General features: G+C 40.8%; 3 protein-coding genes across 13 annotated transcripts in view; 2 read left to right on the top strand and 1 right to left on the bottom strand.

The window, feature by feature from the left end:
* The first annotated feature begins 2,228 nt into the window (after positions 1-2,228).
* Positions 2,229-4,025, top strand: tac3a (tachykinin precursor 3a). Of its 5 annotated transcripts, none has more exons than XM_084365709.1 (7): positions 2,229-2,359; positions 2,760-2,875; positions 2,976-3,072; positions 3,323-3,352; positions 3,456-3,509; positions 3,642-3,708; positions 3,943-4,025. In XM_084365709.1, the coding sequence occupies exons 2-7, from the start codon at positions 2,774-2,776 to the stop codon at positions 3,959-3,961; spliced, it is 369 nt and encodes a 122-aa protein (XP_084221835.1). In that variant the 5' UTR covers positions 2,229-2,359; positions 2,760-2,773; the 3' UTR covers positions 3,962-4,025. The 5 variants fall into 5 exon arrangements, with proteins under 5 accessions (XP_084221835.1, XP_084221833.1, XP_084221836.1 ...); XM_084365708.1 differs by having other exon boundaries at positions 2,233-2,359; positions 2,973-3,072; XM_084365707.1 differs by having other exon boundaries at positions 3,456-3,708.
* A 597-nt stretch (positions 4,026-4,622) lies between these two features.
* c1galt1la (core 1 synthase, glycoprotein-N-acetylgalactosamine 3-beta-galactosyltransferase 1, like a) lies at positions 4,623-14,347 on the bottom strand. 6 transcript variants are annotated; one of them, XM_084365700.1, is made up of 6 exons: positions 14,193-14,255; positions 12,522-12,570; positions 10,095-10,385; positions 8,819-9,067; positions 7,337-8,001; positions 4,623-5,378 (listed from the first exon to the last, which is right to left on the bottom strand). In XM_084365700.1, exons 4-6 carry the CDS (start codon positions 9,027-9,029, stop codon positions 5,043-5,045), a joined length of 1,212 nt encoding a protein of 403 aa, XP_084221826.1. In that variant the 5' UTR covers positions 9,030-9,067; positions 10,095-10,385; positions 12,522-12,570; positions 14,193-14,255; the 3' UTR covers positions 4,623-5,042. The 6 variants fall into 6 exon arrangements, with proteins under 6 accessions (XP_084221826.1, XP_084221828.1, XP_084221827.1 ...); XM_084365702.1 differs by lacking the exon at positions 10,095-10,385 and having other exon boundaries at positions 12,518-12,570; XM_084365701.1 differs by lacking the exon at positions 10,095-10,385.
* The window catches only part of b4galnt1a (beta-1,4-N-acetyl-galactosaminyl transferase 1a), an 18,367-nt gene continuing 13,805 nt past the window's right edge, over positions 14,332-18,893 (top strand). Inside the window, exon 1 of one of the 2 annotated variants that reach the window (XM_084365699.1) lies at positions 14,332-14,488. In XM_084365699.1, the coding sequence (XP_084221825.1) occupies positions 14,405-14,488 (84 nt within the window). In that variant the 5' untranslated portion in view covers positions 14,332-14,404. Of the gene's footprint in view, positions 14,489-18,304; positions 18,565-18,893 lie in introns of those variants that run through there. The other variant, XM_084365698.1, reaches the window with a different exon arrangement.

Below are 18,893 nucleotides of genomic sequence, written 5' to 3'. Positions count from 1 at the left end.
CCCCACAACTTCACGGTGCCCCTTTAACATGACGCTGATCTGTGTCTTATTACGTGTGTCCTCTCTCATTCTAGTCCACTTATTGCCACCATGTGCTCCCTGCTGTTAGTGAGCCAACCGTGAACATCCCGCTGACCTGTCAGGACGAGAGACCGTCCAATCACCTTCACAGCTGTCTGCAGGTCTGAGAAGAGCTCATACATCACGAGAGCGCAACAGTTTTCATTGAGTCAGGTGCCGGGAATAATTGACATCCGAATGCAATAGAGCAGAGGCTGCATGTGGCCACCTTCATGTGGTCGTCCATCCAGCCCTGCAGCACATGGGAACCTAATAACCATTAGCCTTTCAGTTGGATGAGAAACTTCTCCTGCCTTTGCATGTTGTGGGTAAACAGCCCCTGGCACTCTTTCTCTGTGCTCTCTGTTATTCAACAAACCGGGTCGCTTTGATTACCAAGGGGGATAAAAGAAACCCTCATCAATAATGTAAAAATTCAATTAATGACTTCCCCCACTTCTGTCAGATCTCCCATCCCGGACCCCTGCACTGCTGCGATCCCCTCTCCTCACCCCCGCGCTACTACATAAAGTAACAGGACAAATATGGAAATGGGAAATCATTACTAAAACACAGCAGTGTTAACCTTTTGTGAAATGCACTACTTGCCTGGTGCTTTGTTGTTAGTGTCGCCTATATGAGGCCTCAGTCCCAGAGGACCACAGCCACTGATCTCTGCAGCAGTTACCCCTGCATGCCTCTTTTCCCGGCTATGATCTCAAACCTTGCTTTGCTGAAATATTCATGCTTGTTTGCATTCCGAATGTGCGCACAAACGCCAACACAAGTGTAATTGCTTGTGTAATTGCAAGGAAATGATAGGTTTGGTATATGCACTAATTTTGAGTAATTTTCAGCCGCTTATGGTTTAGGGAAAAGACTTTTTCATGAAGATCTCTCATTAATACTTTGGTATAACGACATTAATTTGGAGCTGAATCTATAGGAAATGTTAAAGTTTACTTCACTACAATAACAGAGCAACTAAATCATGTAGCGCTGCTTAGAGGTGTCACACAATCTGTGCTTATACAAGTTACAAGACAGACATTTCATCTCAGCACCTGTCAGAGCCGTTTAAGAGAGAATACAGCAGCCGTGGAAAGTGACCGTCTGAATCACGTGTTGCTCGTTGTGTCACGACTGGTGTGAGGATGTGTCTGTCCAAACAACACATGTGTGGATTTGAGTCAGTTCAGTGGCTGCACTGATAATATTCAATTCGCATTTAACTGTGTGTGCAACAAAAGCACCAGGTATTAAAGCTGCACTATGTAGTTCTGCAGATGAATTTTTATCAGAAGAGAAAGATCTAAACAAACTAGACTCTCTTCTTTTTTCGCGACTGCATAAACTGAATAAACAAACTGACCTTAAAGGACCCTGCCACCCTTCCAGCTTCAAACAGTGTTCTGGGGACCTTATTTTCCTCTGAGAACAGCTTGTTTATTCAGTTTTGAGTTTGTATTATTAACTCATTCATATTGTAAATATTAATAGTTTGAATTTCTTCTCTAAAGCTACATAATGCCCCTTTAAACTGTGCTCTTGAATATTGTCAAAAATGTAATGTGATTTTAATTTAAATTCATAAAGCATGGTGGGAATTAACACCACCCTCCATTAACTGACAAAAAACCTGCCCAGAGGTAGATTTGTTTTCATGCCACATTGTCTGTATAAATGTGCAGCCTGTTGGGCAGTCAATTAAAAACACACAGCTGTTTAGCCTATCTAGTCACATAAATCACAGTCTTCTAGAGTGACATGCAGAGGCAGCTGTTATCTTTATAATTACTTCCTAAAAAGATTAGTATGTTGACAGTGATCATGTCGAGCAGTCAATGGAGTGGAAAGGCACCTAGAGGAACATGTGAGCAGAGTGATGGATAAATGGCTCTGCCGCAAATAAATAAATAAAAATAAAATAGAAATATTTCCCCAAACTCCCAAATATGTTCAGGGATGGGCTTGAGTACACGAACCTATGTCCTCGTGACGTCTTTTTTTGATGATGAGTGTGCGTGCGTGTTTGGTGGAGGGGCAACAGCTCATCACCATCAATGAGCAGGCTACGCAGCATTCAGCGCAACGTGATATAAGACCCGATACCCCACCTACGCCTCGGTTGCTGATTGGCGTTACGCAGGTATCCAGCGATTATTTATTACCCCAAAGCGTGGACGGATCATTTATCCTGACTGGATCTCGCTGCAGGATCTATCCGCTCCCACTTTACTCTGCACCAGGGCGCGCGCTGCTGACTCTTTGACCACATTATCTGCTCGACAGAAAACAGGTAAAGGAAAAAAAAAACTGTAAATGCTTAAGTGAAATGTTAAATCTGTATTCTGTTTTCAGCAGTTATTTTTTCCTGTTAGGAGGAAGGGAATATATGGTTTACCATGACTTTTTGGAGAGGAAACATGAGGGGACTGAAATAATTTTCGTTTTTTTTTAAAATATACATCTTTCTTTACTTGATGCGTGCATGAGAATCAAAACAGTAATTACATAATTACATTAAAAATAACTCTTACAAAGTGTATCTTTGTAAACCTTACACCGCGCGCTTTTACGCGCCAATTACGCAGCGGCTTTTGCGCATTAAGCACAATTGATTCCTCGATAAAAAGGCAATATTCAGCGATGTTTTGCCAACCCTAATAAAACAGGATGCCTGTCACTATCTCCCACAGGTGGTGCTGAAAAAATGAGGAGACATTTGCTGCTGGTGACTCTGTTCCTCATCATGAAACTTCGATACAGCGAGTCCAGATGCGAGGAGCCCGGATCGCGCAGATCAACTTCAGAAGTAGGTTTCCTGGCGCGTGATGAGCAAGCTGATATTCCGACCTGCCTACTTTTAACAGAAACTGATTTTTTTTTTTTCTTGCTTCTCATAATTGCAGCAGAGCACAGGTTTGGACACCCTCAAGCGGACCATTCTGAAGAGGTATAGCGATTTGGATTATGACAGCTTTGTGGGTCTGATGGGCAGAAGAAATGCGGGTGAGTCTTCTTCCGAATGATGAACGTTGTCCACTGGACACATTCATGAGTTAATTGTAATAATAACAATATAAGTATTAATGTTAATGATAATAAAGTGAAGAAACACAAAATGGCAATATACAGTGTGGTGTTAATTCTGGCTCTTTATTATATTTAATCATCTGGATTCTTATTTTCTCAAATGCTCCTTTAACTTCTGTTTCACAAAGCTGTTTCTCCCCCTTTGATTTCATTTCATGTCCATCAGATGCAGATCCTGTACAGTCACCGCAAAAAAGTAAGACCTCTGTGATTTAGTAATGATGTGAAGTGGCTGCTTTCTTTTTTATTTGAAATCATTATAAAACACACAATTTAAAGGTTTCCATTCTTGTCATCAGGGGAAATGCATGACATTTTTGTTGGTCTCATGGGGAGGAGAAACTCAGAGCCCGGTGAGTGTTCGACTGACAAAAGTCAAATATTCTCAACAGCCCTGCTGGCATTCAGACTGAAGCTTTTCTCTGGTGCTCATCACACAGACAATATATCTTTATGGGAATATCTTGTGATGTGTGCTCTCACAGATAATGGTCCCTGGAGGAGAGAGTACCCAGAGAGGAGAGGCATTTTTTTCAACAAGTGCAGGCTGAGGTGAGTGCCTCTTCTTTTTCACTCAGTTCAATGAAACATGACAGTCTTTTGAAAAAATAAAGTTAACACTTTACCTTTCAAATAAAGGATAAAACCATATCAGACAGAAGAGCTTCAAGTTGTGAAGCACTGCTGACTTTGACGATTTTTTTTGGTGTGTTAAAGACTTGATTTCACACATTGAAATTGAGTGTAGGTTTGACTTCAATCCATGTCTGATGTGTTTTGTTGCAGGTTTCTTCAGGGGCTGTAGACGTAAATACTGAAGCAACTCTTACATCTCGCATCAATGACAGAAGATCACAGCGAACACAAACAATGAACCAAACGTCTGATGGAGACGACTTAATGATTCACAATGTAAACCTGCCAGCTGGCTCATGAAAGTGACCATAAAACTACACAGATTGTATTTGTTTTATCTGAAGACAAAGCATAATTAGAAGTGACAGCTTAATATATTCTATTTCTTTATCATGTTGTTCTTTTTCCTCAACGTTCAAAATAAACATAATTTTTTATACATAATTTACTCATTTTTCAAACGTCGGTGCATTTTCCTCAAGTTGTTTGCGAGGGATTCTTCAAGATCAGAGAGTGATGATCAGTCACCTGCTGCAATGTTTATTGTTGAGTTACATAAAATGACTAGACAAGAGGGATTCAGCGCAGTGTTTGTATAATGCTGTTCATCAGAGGCTACAGTGTTCTCAGACAGAAGCGCAGGGGGGGTTCAGGCAAGCGCTTCCACATCAGAGCATCTCATATCACTCCAAGTCAAAAAAGAAAAGAGATTTTCACAGAACAGTTGTTGCTTTTCTTAATGGAACAAACATCGTATCACTGCTGGCTGTGGATTGAGAGTACGAGGAGAGGATTCAAAAGGAAAAATGCAAACAAAGACACAAAAAACATTTCAAGTCATTTTGTTGTTCATTTCAGCCAAAAATGTTTCAAAATGATTAAAATACAGAAAAGGAACACCAGAAAAATCTGATTTAACAAAGGAAATGTATGACACGCTGCCATCTTTTGCCGGTTCATTTAAAAAATTAAAAAATAATTAACTAAAATCATTAAAAAACACATTTCCATACATCTTCTGCTGTATCACTGACTCAGATCAGGTACTTGTGCAGTACTTTAAAATGATATTCCATCTTCTTTTCTTCCTGAATCATGCCAAGCAAATGATATTAACATTTAGCCACCTACACTGAACTCTTACAGTGTCATGCTGGTTGGGATGTACTGTGATTGAATCAAGAAAGCCCCGTCATAAACTCTCTGGCACATTGAACCCCAGCTGAGACACAGAGTCAGCGGTGCCTGTTTTATGTGACTGCAGTCCTGTTCTCAGTGACGCCAGAGTTCACACCGTCTTCCCCTCCTCTCTCTGAGACCGTCTTTACTTTAGTTTGGTTTCCACCGACAACGAAGGCTGAAGTTGTGTGACTTCTTCCATCCGTCACCTCCTGAACCCTTTTAATTCCCGGCGTCACGGCGGTGTGTGTGAGAGGGCGGAGGCTCAGAGCCCGACTTAAGGGGGGTCGGTAGCGTGGCCTGTAGCCGTACGCTCTCAGGTGGTAGGTGAAGTACTCCAGAGTGTACATCAGCTCTGCTTCGACATAATGGAAAGACACTGCCAGGTCAGAGCAGCACTGCGAACCCTGAGGAAGAATAGCACACACACACCACACGTGCAAACACACACATACACGTTAGAAAAAAGATTTAAAGAAACATGTATTACAACGACATAATAACGCGCTAAAATGGTGTTAGATGTAGCATTTTAGCATTAGTAAGTATGAGCCATCGAAAGAAAAAAACTAATTGTGAAAAACAGTGACAGCCTCTATCATCCACCACCACACTATTTAGCTTTTAAGAGCTCACTTTATCTATTTGTTAAAGAAAAAAACACTAATGTGCTGCATGGGATTAATTCAAGTAGGAACATTTTGTGTGTGTAAAGGATTATGAGCCATGATGAGGAGCCGAATAATTACTAGTATCAAGTCACTGTAAAGAAAAACCTGAAACTGTTCCAGTCTCGTGTAAAAATGCTACATGTAGCATCTCTCATGTGTTTGTGTTTGCTGTTAGCATTTGTAGAAAGGATAAGGCTGGCATTATTCTAGAAATCCAATCAAAAACTGAATCCAACAATATGTTATTCTATTCTTAGGTAGATTAATAGTTAGTCCTACGGTTCACAAATATAAAGTTTAATTCAAAGACAAAAAGAGGACGGCAAGTTATTTCCAAAAACAGCTCAGAACTGAGGTTTTTTAGCAAACACCATCAGTGACTTAAGAGATAACAGGTGTCATCTCAGAGACCGCCTCTGCAAGCGCTGGTTCAAGTGCGCCAATGTTAGCTTCCAACTAGCTTGTCAGCTAAGATCCTCCGGCTCATTCACTTTTGGGTTCATCACGTGTTGTAAACTTACAAGAGTTTGCAGAATGTTGGTTATAATGTCGAAAATGTCTTGGCACCAGCTCAGCTAAACCTGATCTCTCTTCAAACCGCCATCATAAAAACCTGTCCATGCTCATCTTTATGAAAGCTGCTCCCTGGTGCAACAGTCTGTCTCATTTGTGTCTTTAAGATTTATGGACAAGGGGTCCATGGCACGGAGCTTTAACCTATCATGATTTATTTTTTTTAAAAAGTGGGAACAAATCATTGTTGGTTTTGGTGTTTTTGTTTCTGATCACAATAGTAAGAATATAGAATATCACCAGCCTTATACAAATTTCCATTTTAACAGTCTCATAAAAACAACCTAATTACTTTGATATTAAAAGTACATTTGTTTGTTTTCCTCTCAAAGACGGAGGACAAAGCAGCTCCATACACTGGCAGTCAGTGTGTGACACGATCAGTAATGGACGCTTCTCATTTTAATTGCAAAGTACAATGAAGTAGTTGCATCACCAGCGACAAATTGACCAATTTTCCTTTTGTTGACCGGACATTGTGTCTGCTGCAATCATCTACTTTAAAATGAACTCGTTTCATCGTTTTATGCAGGGGTCAGGTACGCAATTTGAAAGTGCCAGATAATCACATATTGATTTAATAATAATATAATAATAATACTGTTTTATTTATTTATGTTGTTCGTTATTATCCCCATGATGAGTCATTTATAACAACATATACATTTTGTTTTATTCCCCAAAAGCTTATTTTGCTTTTACTACTAATTTACTGTACACTACGCACCGTCAGATAGAAAATAGGTCATTATTGTACATTTCAAAATAAAAGAATAATTCTCTCGGTTGAAGTGCAGATGTACGCTAATGTTATTAAAGGATCTCCAACTAACAGGTTCACCCCCTCTGTAGTATGTCTTCCTAACCTGACTTGCCCCTTTCTAATAAGGCTAATCCAGTCTTAGTAAGTCAGTCTTACCAAGGAGCCATTAACCACATTGTGATAATAAATACAGAGTCTTTGGGTTCTGGACTGTTGGTTGGACAAAAGAAGCCATCTGAAGACATCGCTGTGGGATCTGGGAAATTGCGATGATCATTTTTCACAATTTATTTTTTACTTTTGATAGACTATTAGTATTTACTTGAGTAATCATGAAAACAGAAGTGAAGACACTTGCCTCAACAATAGGGTAGTAACAATAGCTCCAGTACCAGAAGCTCTTAGGGAACTTGAAAGTTAGATGGTGCTCTGGCACAAACGGGTTAAAAGTTTCTCGATGCAGAGTGTCTCTGGAGTCCCCCGCCAGAACGCCCATCTTCTCCAAACACTGTCCCATCGCTAGGTCCTCGACGGAGGTGGTATGAGTGCAGACTTTGGTTCGAAAACCTTCCACAAATCTCTTGAGAGCCTCTTTGCTGAGCACATAGCCCGCCCCTCCGCTCATGTAGCCTTGCTTGGTGTAAGGCTTGAAGCGTCTGCCGAAGTAGACGGGCTCTTCAGGGGTGTGGTTGGACAGAATCCAGCGCAGGTTGTCCACCACCACGAAAGTGTCGTCGTCTGCTTTTAGGAACCAATCTGCTTCGTTCACATGGTGCTCGTAGACGTAATGGAAGGCTCGAATGGTCTTCCAGTAGAGCTGATCACGGCCTTCCTTCGTGCCCAGGCCCACAGTGGGGAAGTCTGGGTCCTCCTCAGAGCTCATGAACACCACCACGTTGCAGTGGCGACTCCAGGTGGCCCTGACATGGCGAGCTCTGCTCTGCAGGTTGTACGGCCCAGTCATCACCCAACAGAGAACACGTACTTTCTGGTATAACTGGTCTGCCACCCGGCTGTCTTCATCTAGGAGGAGGGCAGCAAACAGTGCAATACATACCAATGTCAACTGGTGTGAAGTGAAGCTATCGTATGTGAAGTTATACCAGGGATGTCACACATGAGAACGACTTCTTATCCAATCAGTTTACTCGACATTCTTCCTGTGTTTTATGCCTTTCACTACATTTTGCTACATGAATAACAAATAATAATACAATAAATAAGTTATGTTTCAGTCAATGCTGGGATTTATAAAGTGACAGTTCACCCCAAAATAAAAATATATACTTTCTGTCTTACCTGTAGTGTTGTGTGGCCAGCTAAATTGTTTTGGTGTGAGTTGCTGAGTTTAAGATATCGGCTGAAGAGATGTCTTCTTCTCTTGAATATAATGCAACTAGATGGCATACGGCTTGAGGTGCTCAAAGGGCCAAAAAAATACACCTGATATATTCTTCCCAGTTTCATGCAGGGACTATTTCTTTCTACCTAACAACGTCGTGAATGTACTCATGGACGATCCTCCTGTACAATGATACGTTTAACACATATAGTTTAGGTAGAAAGAATATAGTGCCTATATAACACTGCTCACAACAAGGTCTGTGGATTATTCTGCGCAAACAGGTCATGATTTCTGGAGAGAGACCACCACAAGCTTAGTGCCATCTAGTTCCATTACATTTGAAAGCAGGCAGAAAACCTCCAAAACTCAGCAACTCACACAAAAACAAACCGGATGGATATATAGCACTGCAGGCAAGTGGGAAAAAAATGTGTCACCCCATACATACTAAATGATTTGATCTGTATAGGACCAGAGTGAAAGAGTGTAAATCACCTGCATGTTGAGGGTGGAGTTGGTTGATGAGAGCAGCTCCCTCCTTCTTCCAGCTGGTCGGGCTCTCCCCAACCACTGTGGCTTTTTCCTGAGCCTCCGACAGAACCGGGTAGCTCCTCTCAAACCACACCTGGCGCAGGAAGAAGTAGATGCTGCAGGCCCCCACCAGGAAGCCCAGTGAGAAGGCCCATCTGGAGCTGGAGCTCTTCATGGTGACACTGTCTACATCACTGGGATATCACAGCGCATCTACAGGGGGAAACAACACACCAGGGTGGATTAGATGGGTTGAAATGTGCCTGTAAATTTCTCTCTTCTGTTGGTGATCGTTGCATTAAATGGGTTATTCTGAGCAGATCGTATGTAGCAGCACACTGAATTGTGTCATGTTACAATGAAAAGCTTTTAAAAGATGAGTGTTGTTCGAACTCCAAGTACCTTCAATATTACTTTTCACAAATCATCGTGTCAGAAAAGGCAATGAACTCCAACAGTGTTTGCAAGGCAGGACATGTTTATGGCCCGTGCATTAAAAATGAAAAGATGCTTTAAATCATGTTGGATTACACACTGGAAGCATCTCCACGGAGTCTAATGACCTCCTCTCAAAGTCTCTGGCACATTCAGCCTCAAATAAAAACTTTAACGGTTGTTATTGCTACACAGTTAGAGAGGAAAATCTGAAAGCACAGCCAAAAGCTGGAAATCAACTGAGAAGCTTTGTTCCCAACATGACGAGAACTTGAATGTGACTGACTTCCTCTAAATCTTGTTTGCGGCTTTTTTTGAAGAAGCTCCAGATTTGTCATGCATCATCATGCATGTCTCCTTATCTTGTTCAGCTGGTTTTAAATACACCAACTGAAGTGAACTGTGATTGTGGTTGTTTTCAGTGGACGTGGACTTCACACTTGACTCAGTGTCACTGTGCGTCACTGACCAAAACGGTTTCACTCGAGTCTGTTGCCTCACAGATGAGGTGAAAGACCCCAAACCTGAGACTTGTGTTAACGATTAACATGTCGAGAGTCGCTTGTCGGGGGGAAAAACAAACACACGTACTCTCCCTTCCTTATCCTGACGATAAATAAAAACGGGCATCAATCCATTTACCCTAATCGAGGCGTTTAATCCGTTTTGCCACAAACACATGACTCACATTGAAATGAGGCCGTGAGCTTTACGCGTGCTGTCATCACACAAAGAAGCAGTGACACAACGTGTTTTATCTCACATCTACACCCGTGTGTGACTGTGTGTGTGTGTGAGTCTTTACCTTCGCCGTGGGACCAGTCGGTCATTTGGGGGCGTGATGTGCTTGCAGCGAAACACTTCCTGGACCTGAAGAACCGCACGGGCCGGATACACCTGTCAGTCATGTCGTCACGGCATTTATTTACTGTTTGTTTGTTTTTTCTTGTCCCTGAATGAGATGGTCGGTCGAGCGGAGAGAGACGGAGCCGCTGCACGGATCTACATTCTTCAGCATCACGAGCTAAGCTGAGCAAATGCGACCTGTCATTGGCTGGCAGCCGGTGACGTGTTGAGGAAGCACGCTTCACACGTCCTGAAATGCATTAAGGGTAATTAACAGTCGCGGTTTGTTTGTTTGTTTGTTTGTTTGTTTGTTTGTTTGTTTGTTTTGTTTTGAAATTGTATGGTATTTATTATTGTTGGATTATTATTTTTTTTTATTTAAAGATGCTGAGAGGAAGCGACATAAAGTGAAGTGGAGCTGCTGCTCTACCATTCCTGGCCACTGGGTGTCGCCCTAACAAAGCCTACAAAGTGAACAAGCTTTCCTCACAGCTTTATTCATATGCAGTGGTGGAAAGTAACTAAGTACATTTACTCGAGTACTACACTTTTTGACGTACTTCAGTCTATGCTACTTTATACTTCTACCACATTTTAGAGGTAAATATTGTACTTTTAACCCAACTACATGTATTGTATGACAACTGCTTACTTTGCAGATTTAGCATAATAATTAGGGATGCACGATATATATCAAACAGATAAATTATCGGCCCAATAATGGAAAATTAACATGATCAGTTATCAGCAAATAAAGAAATTAAAGCCGACTAATCTAGCTGATAATACAAAGTGCAGCATCAACACACAGTAGGTGGTGGAATGCACCTTTAAAGTTGTTTTGAGAGCAGCCGATAACAGCAGAGGAGAAGAATAACAAACATGCTGTTGTTGCGCTCATATGGCCGAACTGCCGCACCTGTGTATAGCCACGCAATGTAGACAAGAGCCAGACATGTCGTCACTTGTGTGGACGCTTTTTTACAAGAACACAACACATAGCTGCCAAAGCGTGAGAGTCGGCAGCTATGCAACACGAGGAGAAAAGTCTTACCACAGCTATAAATAAACCACCTTTGCTCACTACATCTTAGCCTGTCTCACACTCAGGCGTGCATATACTACAGGTAGCAATCAATTTTTAAAAATGTTTGTAATAATGTTAGTTTCTATTATCTTTTTTTTTTCTTTTTCTTTTTTCAATCGGTAGAGTCAGCTGAAAAAAAATCCATATTGTGCATCCGTAATAATGAAATAATAATAATTCACACACATTTATATAGCACCATTAAAAACAGAGTTTACATAGTACTTTGACAAGCAAGCAAAAGCAGGAAACCCCCCAAAGACAATATTACGGAATAAACTATCAACAGTCAAGCCAAACACCATGAGGCCTCGATGAGTTAAACGGAACAGAAAATGTAAACACAAAAAATCTATGAGTCATTGCAAGTAAAAGGAATAAAAGTAATAAAACAGGCAAACTCACAGAAAGAGAAAAAGGAAAAAAAGTAACGCATAAAAGAAGAGAGTCAATAAAGGACGATAAGGAGGCAACATCACGGCGAAGAACAGAGAAAACCATTAAGGGCAGTAAAAACAATAAAATGACAGTAAACAGGTTTTAACATTATGCTCAGGTTGGAGTTGTACAAAGCTGTATTGGATTTTACATGAGGCTGCATGACGTGTACAAAGAAGTGGAAAGTAACTAAGTACTTTGACTTAAGTATTGTAAGCTATTTAAAGGGGCAATATGTAGTGAGAGAAGAAATTTGACTCGCCTAACTGAAAAAACAAGCTGTTCTCAGAGGAAAACATGCCCAGAACAGTGTGTTTATTTAGTTTATTCAGCCATGTGTCAGGGTGTGTGCTATGGCAGTGTTTTCTGTTCTTGTTTTTCTAGTTATTTTCTCTCTACCTGTTTCCCCCTCCTTTTTCCTCACTTGCTACTTCCCTGTGTGTGTGTGTCTGTGTTCGTGGGTGTGGCCTACTGGTTCCTGCTGCAGCAGAGAGACACACCTGTTCAGCATCAGTCTCATCACCTGCCGCTACGTGACCCTGGTCTCTTCACTACTCCAGCACCAGATTATTTCGTCTCCCTCATGTGGTACTCAGCTAGCGCTACCTCCTGTGAGTCTCGTTTTTTTTGTGTCATTGTGTATGCAACCTTGTTTCTCCTCGACCTCTCCAGTAATCAAGTCCCAGCTCCATTGCCACCAGCACCTCTGCTACCTGCCAACACTCAACTATCTCCAGAGCCTCCACCAAAGCCTCAGCCTACGGCACTGTGAGTCTCCGCCACTACACCAGCTGAACCACCTGCCAGAGCCATGTTCACTGCCTTCTACCAGAGCATCTATAATAAAATCCTTTTACCTACTTCCTGTCTTGGTGTCCGCTTTTGGGTCCTACTGCCAACCTAAAACAAACTGTAACATCAAGAAAAAGAGTTTGTTTATTTAGTTTTTTAAGGACATAAAAAAGTAAATGAAGATCTTTCTCTTCCAATTAAAATTTCCTCCCCAAAACGACATGGTGCGCCTTTAAAGCTGCACCACGCAACTCATGCAGCATGCGTTTGTGATGTACTTTAACACCATTATATTCCTAAACAGAGCAAAACAGGCTTGTATTTTTGAATTATGGTGGGGTGAGAACAAAAAGAGCACATTGCCCATCAAGTAATTCAGTTTTAATAATATTTGACTATATAACAAAATTGTTAGTAAGTTACATAGTGCATTACAATTCAGAGGCAAGTATTGTACTTTTTAAATCCACTACTTTGCAGATTTAGCATAATACAATAAAATGTCAACAAATAATGATGCAATATTGTAGATTAAGATGAAACTTTATTGACCCAGGAAAACATGCACAAGTTACCCAACAGCTAAACTACATAAAAGTAGTTGAATCACCTTTTTACCAACCTAAATATTAAAGCATTGAGCACATTAATGCATCAAAAGTTATAATCCAATAACATAACATTACATATATTCTAAAATGTGCCATTATTCACAATGAATACTTTAACTTTTGATACTAAATATATTTTGATGCAAGTAATTTGACTTAAGATGTTGAAGTTGAAAAACTGCCTCATGAGGGAACAAAGATAGCTTCATTTAATTTGAAACACCTGTTGGTTTCGTCGATCATACTTATATTTTACCAGAGAATATAACTCATTTCATTTAAGCAGGAATTCAGACCCACTAATGCTCATTTGGGTTCAAGATGTTTGCCTGAACTGTTTCTTCCTTGTCTTAAAGGGTAATTTCACATTTGGCTCCAAAGGCAGCAGCATGTAGTCTGATAAATTGCCTCCCATGATGTCACTCATTTGCTAAGTAGCATTGTGGGTAGTGTAGGCGCCAGTTTTGAAAAGCAGTCCACTGGTCTCGCAAGTACTGTTGGACTCATTATGAAGAGTTTAAAAACAAAATTATCAAAATCGGTTCAGTAGAACCAGAGATAGAACCGACAGAACATGGTGCCTACATTACCCACAATGCAACTTAACCACTGAGTGACATCACTGGAGGCAATTTATTAGATAACATGCAGTCACAGTTCCCTTTAATTTAAAGTTGCTGTGCCTATAATTATCATCTTTCAAATTAATCTAAAGATGCCCTCCTCCAGACACATTTCTAAGACAAACAAAATTACTTAAATTGGAGTTTTGACCAATTAGATTTTCCCACAGAAAGATTTGCTCATTTCTAACGTAGAAACTGCTTCACAAGATGCCTCCTACTTCACTGAAACGTCCATTGTTTCCACATCAGTTGTGTGGGTTGCATATTGGACCACATCCATCTTTCAAACAAGTGGTGATGTCACAAAATCATGCCTTTAGGTACACACTTGATCAAACATCTAACAAGCAAAACACGTTTTAGGGCATTTGGGAGGACTGTAAACCTGCCCAGTTAAAAGTCTCACAATCACACAAACGCGGATGGAGATGTTGAGGTCTAAAAAAAATTCCCATATTAGGAGATTGCAGCATACCGACCTGGTGTCATGTGATGATACGTACCTGACTTGTACGTGTACAACTGCATGTGACAAATAAATATTTGAATCTTGAATCTGATCAAACACGCACCACGTTAGAGGCTACTGATGAGGTCATCAACCCTCTACGGGAATGCAAACACAACTCGAAAGAGCACAATTGCGCTCCTGTGCCACCCATGGAAGTAGGCTGCTTTGACCAATAACGCGCGTTTGGCGAGGAGTGTCTCTCACATGCGCACACAAACGCCTCCTCAGAATCAGACTCAGCTGTCACACGAAGTTGTTGGAAATATTTATCCCAAGAAAACAGCAACAGTAAGAATTTTTCTGTCTTTTTTTCTGTCTTTACTCGTCCTTTTAGCGCATGGAAAACACTGCTTGCACCACGTTTTTCCTTCATGATCTTGACACATGTATCAAAAAGGCAGACGTGTGCGCGCGTCACTGCGTAATCTCCATATGTGCTTTTGGAAGAAAGTGATTCTTCAAAGTGTCTAACTTACTTAACTTCCACTATTTTAAAAACACTCCATGTTTTCAGAAGTCTTTAATTTAAAAAGGGTTAAAGTTTGCATAAATGTTTGGAAAATCACCTGACCGGAACTAATACGAATAGCCATGTACTCAGTGATGTAACGCCCGTATTTTAAAAGAATACCCTGGAGAAGAAAGCAATATAGAAGTCACTCTGTGTGACCATCCGGGAGAAAAACGTACCTGTTGCTCTTGAGATGTTTGATGCAGTAACAGAAGAATAAACATGAAGAGTTGAAGTTGTAAGTAGACCCACAACCAGAGCAAATATACCAAACAAACAACAGTTGAGTACTCAGTCAGACCTCCTGCTTCTAGTTAGATATACCCATAATTTGTCATGGTCATGTCATTTTTGTCTGATTGTGTGTGTTTTATATTTTTGTATGTGTTTCCTGGTCTTGTGTTGTCTTTTTCCCTTTTTTCCCAGTGTTCTGCTTTCCCTCCACAGCTGCTCTGCATCTTCCTCTTTAGCCTTTCCCTCCTTCCAGTGTTTTTCTGTCCACCTTCGCCTAACCCTCATCCCCCATTGGTGTTGTTTGTATTGAAGCCTGCGTGCTCCATTTTGTCTTTGTCAGTTTGTCTGTTTCTTCTCCTGTGAGTCACCTAAGCCTGCTCTATTGTTTATGTTCATGTTCTGGCTAAGGCCACTTTGTCAAAATGAGTGTAGCCTATTGCTGTTCAGTGCTGCTGAGGTCTCCTGGAGCAGACGCCCCTGGTTTCCTTTCTGCATACTGTCGCCCCCAGACATTTTTTGAAGGGGCGACCAGAAGGGACAACTGAAAACCTTGGGGTGGCTATGCAGTGTTGTTTTTTTATCATTAATTAATTGTAAATGAGAAATAGCCCTCTATGTACTAAAAGTATCAGAAATAAATAAATAAATATCAGATAGACGCATATGCAACTTGCAGGGGAGAGGCTGTGGACAAATAAAAGGTCGAGTAACAAAAGATTGTCTTTTCGTATTATTTAATAGAATGGTTAAACAGAAAAATAGAGAATATCAGAGTCAGCACTGTGCACACCAGAGTGTACTTGGCAAGTCTGACAAAGAGGTCAAGAAAAAGTCACACTTTGTAGAATAAAGTGATGAATCAGACCAAAGGGAGAGCTAGGGAGGAATATGAGAGGGCCTTGACAATACCACACGACCTACAGTGAACTGATAAGTGTCCTGAGAACGGAATATTAACCGTTAACGAATGAACCACGGTCACCAGCTCACCCCAGGTCAGATCGTAACTTACACAAGGACATGTTCAGGTGATGGCTAGGAAGGTTAGGGTTAAAGGAGTAATGATATGTAAGGTGTAACGATATTACAAATCTTGTCCGCATCACTTTTGAAAAGCATAATTAGTTCAAAATGTTATTTAGAAAATAGCACGCACCACGAAATATTAACAAACACATTTAGATTAAATTAATGTTGTTTTCCTGCTATAAGTATCTGCTCTGAGCTCATACAGTGGCTTCAGTACTTTGCCAAAAATTGCAGATGTTGAAGACCATTTAAAAAATTATGTCCCCACCACTTTTCAACACAAAGTGATGGCCTTGAGTACAGTGCTGGATTAGACTTTAGGAACATCTATATGGATAACTGGCCCTTCCTTTTGAATAATTTGCCCTTGAAAATTGCTTGAAAAGTCCTTGAATTGTATCATTCAAAAGTGTACCAGCCTTGCTTGTGACAACATTTCTGTACCTACTATAAGTTGTCTTAACATTATCTTATCCACTATGTTCCCCATCACTTTCCAGCTTCTACAGTTGTGTGTTTACACTGCATTTGATCTCTTTATGATTTGTGTAACAACATTCTACATCTTATGATGAAATTAAATCAGCAGAGTGAAGTGCTGGATGTCAGAGCGTCATTATGGCAACAGTCACCTTTGGCTCACGCCATCAAATCACAAAATACTTTTTCTCAAAACCCTGTATCAAGCAAGGTCACAGGAAAGCGCTGACGCCAGACTACTATTTAAAGAAGCCGTGTTGCATTTGCAAGGGAAAGCGTCTATCTTGGCTCAATGATGCAAATCTTAACAGCGCTGCAGAGTAACCACTCAGTAAGTGTCACCTGCGACAAACTCAAACTCTGCGGGACATTTAAAATGTTGAGGCTACCTTTCGCCACAACAGAACATTCGGGACATATGTGAAGACGGCTCAGAGCAATTGTCTTGCTTGGCAACATTGCAAGGGAAAGCTTTAGAAAGGCAAGGAAAGTGGCAATGAGATAGAGCTCAGCCTATCTATCACTGGCTCACTGGCACAGAGTGGATACATTTTCAAATGCTGGCTTGGTTGTTTTTTGTGTGTATGGGGAAAACTGAAGATGTTACCCAGTATATTGCTTTGGTCATAACACATTATGACCATAGAACAAATGCATTAATTTAAGTTGCATTTAAAATACCCTCTCTGTCGTATCTGAAGTACTCTCTGAGTATAACTTCAATATCATACTAACTTGTTCCCTGGTCACTCGATATTTAACTTGTTAGTGGTGTGAAGATTGATGAAATGTCAAGCCAGACTACTGAGGAGCTTGGTGAAAACTGTAGGTGGGTGGTGTAGAGGTTGGTTGCATTCTGGCACTGAAATGCCAGCTGACAGCAGAAAAGGCTCTACTTCTTATGGAAACTTAACATGGACAATTTCTGGAGCCCAATTTTTGTAAACTTTTACAGAGAAGTAATCGAAAGCATTCAGAAAGGCTCTACAGCGGGCGATTAAAACCGCCAAGAACATTATTGGCACCCATCTATAGAGCATCAGTGATATTGGTGAGGTGGGGTGTCTGTACAGAGCCCAAAGGATTGTAAAGGAAAACACCCACCGCAGCCACAGTCTCTTCACCCTGCTGCCATCTGGCAAAAGATACAGAGGTAACCGCTGCCGTACCACCAGGCTGCAGAGCGGCTTCTTCCCTTACCCCTAGAATCCAATGGGACTGTCATGGCCGTGATACGGTCACCAGAGTTGATCGCAGATGTTTTAGACAATGCTCGTGTTTCCACCGGCTGCGCCACAACACGTTTCAGTAGCTGAGCTGAGTCATTATTTGATGGAAGCAGACCACAGCCACATCAATATGCACAGAGTGGATTGAGCCAGGCAGAAAGGGTGTTGAACAGCATAGTGCATCCTGTCACAATTGAATGACAACATCTGAACCATCTGAACATTCACAACAGTTATATTTGAACAACAACTGTTGTTTCAAGTCACTCTTTCCAGCATGTTTCAAATAATTTTCAAATAACAGCACATCAGGCTATAAACACATCTGAAGCATAAATTATGAATAACCATAGTATTGTTCAGTAATGTGAGTGCGGCTGTAACATGCGTACAGTGGTGGACAGTAACGAAGTAAATTTACTTGAGTACTGTACTTAAGTACAGTTTTTGAGTATCTGTACTTTACTTGAGTATTATTTTTGGGGGATACTTTTACTTTCACTCCACTACATTTTAAAGACAAATATTGTACTTTTTACTCCACTACATTTCTATTGATGCTCTCGTTACTCGCTACTTTTGAGCTTACGTCAGCTGATGATTTTTTATTTTTTTGCAAAATTCAGAGAAAATAAACTGTTTCTGCTGATTTGCGTATGGTTTGTCTTAGTCGTATTGCCGTACCTGTACTGCGTCATGCCATACGAAGAAATGGAGGAAGAAACTGGAGAAACACGGGGGAAACTCCCACCGAGCACCCGTGGCCTTATCTCAAACCCATGTTTGATTCGTTTCAGTTTAAATGTTTGTTGTGCTTATCGCGAACAAATTATATCACGGCCGACAAATACTCGTCCTCCAACCTGAAAAAGCACGTCGCGGTATGTAAAGTTGTTACTAACGTTAGCTAGCTTAATGTTGGTTAAATTGCAGATGCACATTTTAAACGTAATTGTATGTGCTTGTAGTATCATAGTTGCCATTTTAAACGGTTTAAAAATATGGCAACTGTTGCAGTGCAGTTGACTGATTGAGTTGACTTTCTGTTCATGTTTTTTATACAATTCATATCAAAGAGTCCAAGTTAGGGGTTAGGTGTGTGTGTGTGTGTGTGTGTGTGTGTGTGTGAGAGAGATAGAGATAGAGTGGGTGTGTGTGAGAGAGAGAGAGATAGAGTGGGTGTGTGTGAGAGAGATAAAGTGTGTGTGTG

Source organism: Pagrus pagrus (genome assembly GCF_965226575.1).
Source record: "Pagrus pagrus genome assembly, chromosome: 11".
In the NCBI taxonomy this organism is placed as follows: Eukaryota; Metazoa; Chordata; class Actinopteri; order Spariformes; family Sparidae; genus Pagrus; species Pagrus pagrus.
The sequence above is the reverse complement of the archived record's forward strand: the minus strand, read 5'-3'. Positions and strand labels throughout refer to the sequence as shown.

Coding starts and splice junctions, on each gene's coding strand:
- tac3a (XM_084365706.1), top strand. CDS start 2,774: ATGAGGAGACATTTGCTGCTGGTGACTCTGTTCCTCATCATGAAACTT. Junction 2,876..2,972: donor CGCGCAGATCAACTTCAGAA/GTAGGTTTCCTG, acceptor TCATAATTGCAG/CAGAGCACAGGTTTGGACAC. Junction 3,073..3,322: donor GATGGGCAGAAGAAATGCGG/GTGAGTCTTCTT, acceptor CATGTCCATCAG/ATGCAGATCCTGTACAGTCA.
- c1galt1la (XM_084365704.1), bottom strand. CDS start 9,029: ATGAAGAGCTCCAGCTCCAGATGGGCCTTCTCACTGGGCTTCCTGGTG. Junction 8,002..8,818: donor ACTCCACCCTCAACATGCAG/GTGATTTACACT, acceptor CCCTCCTCCTAG/ATGAAGACAGCCGGGTGGCA. Junction 5,379..7,336: donor GTTACTACCCTATTGTTGAG/GCAAGTGTCTTC, acceptor ATTCTTCCTCAG/GGTTCGCAGTGCTGCTCTGA.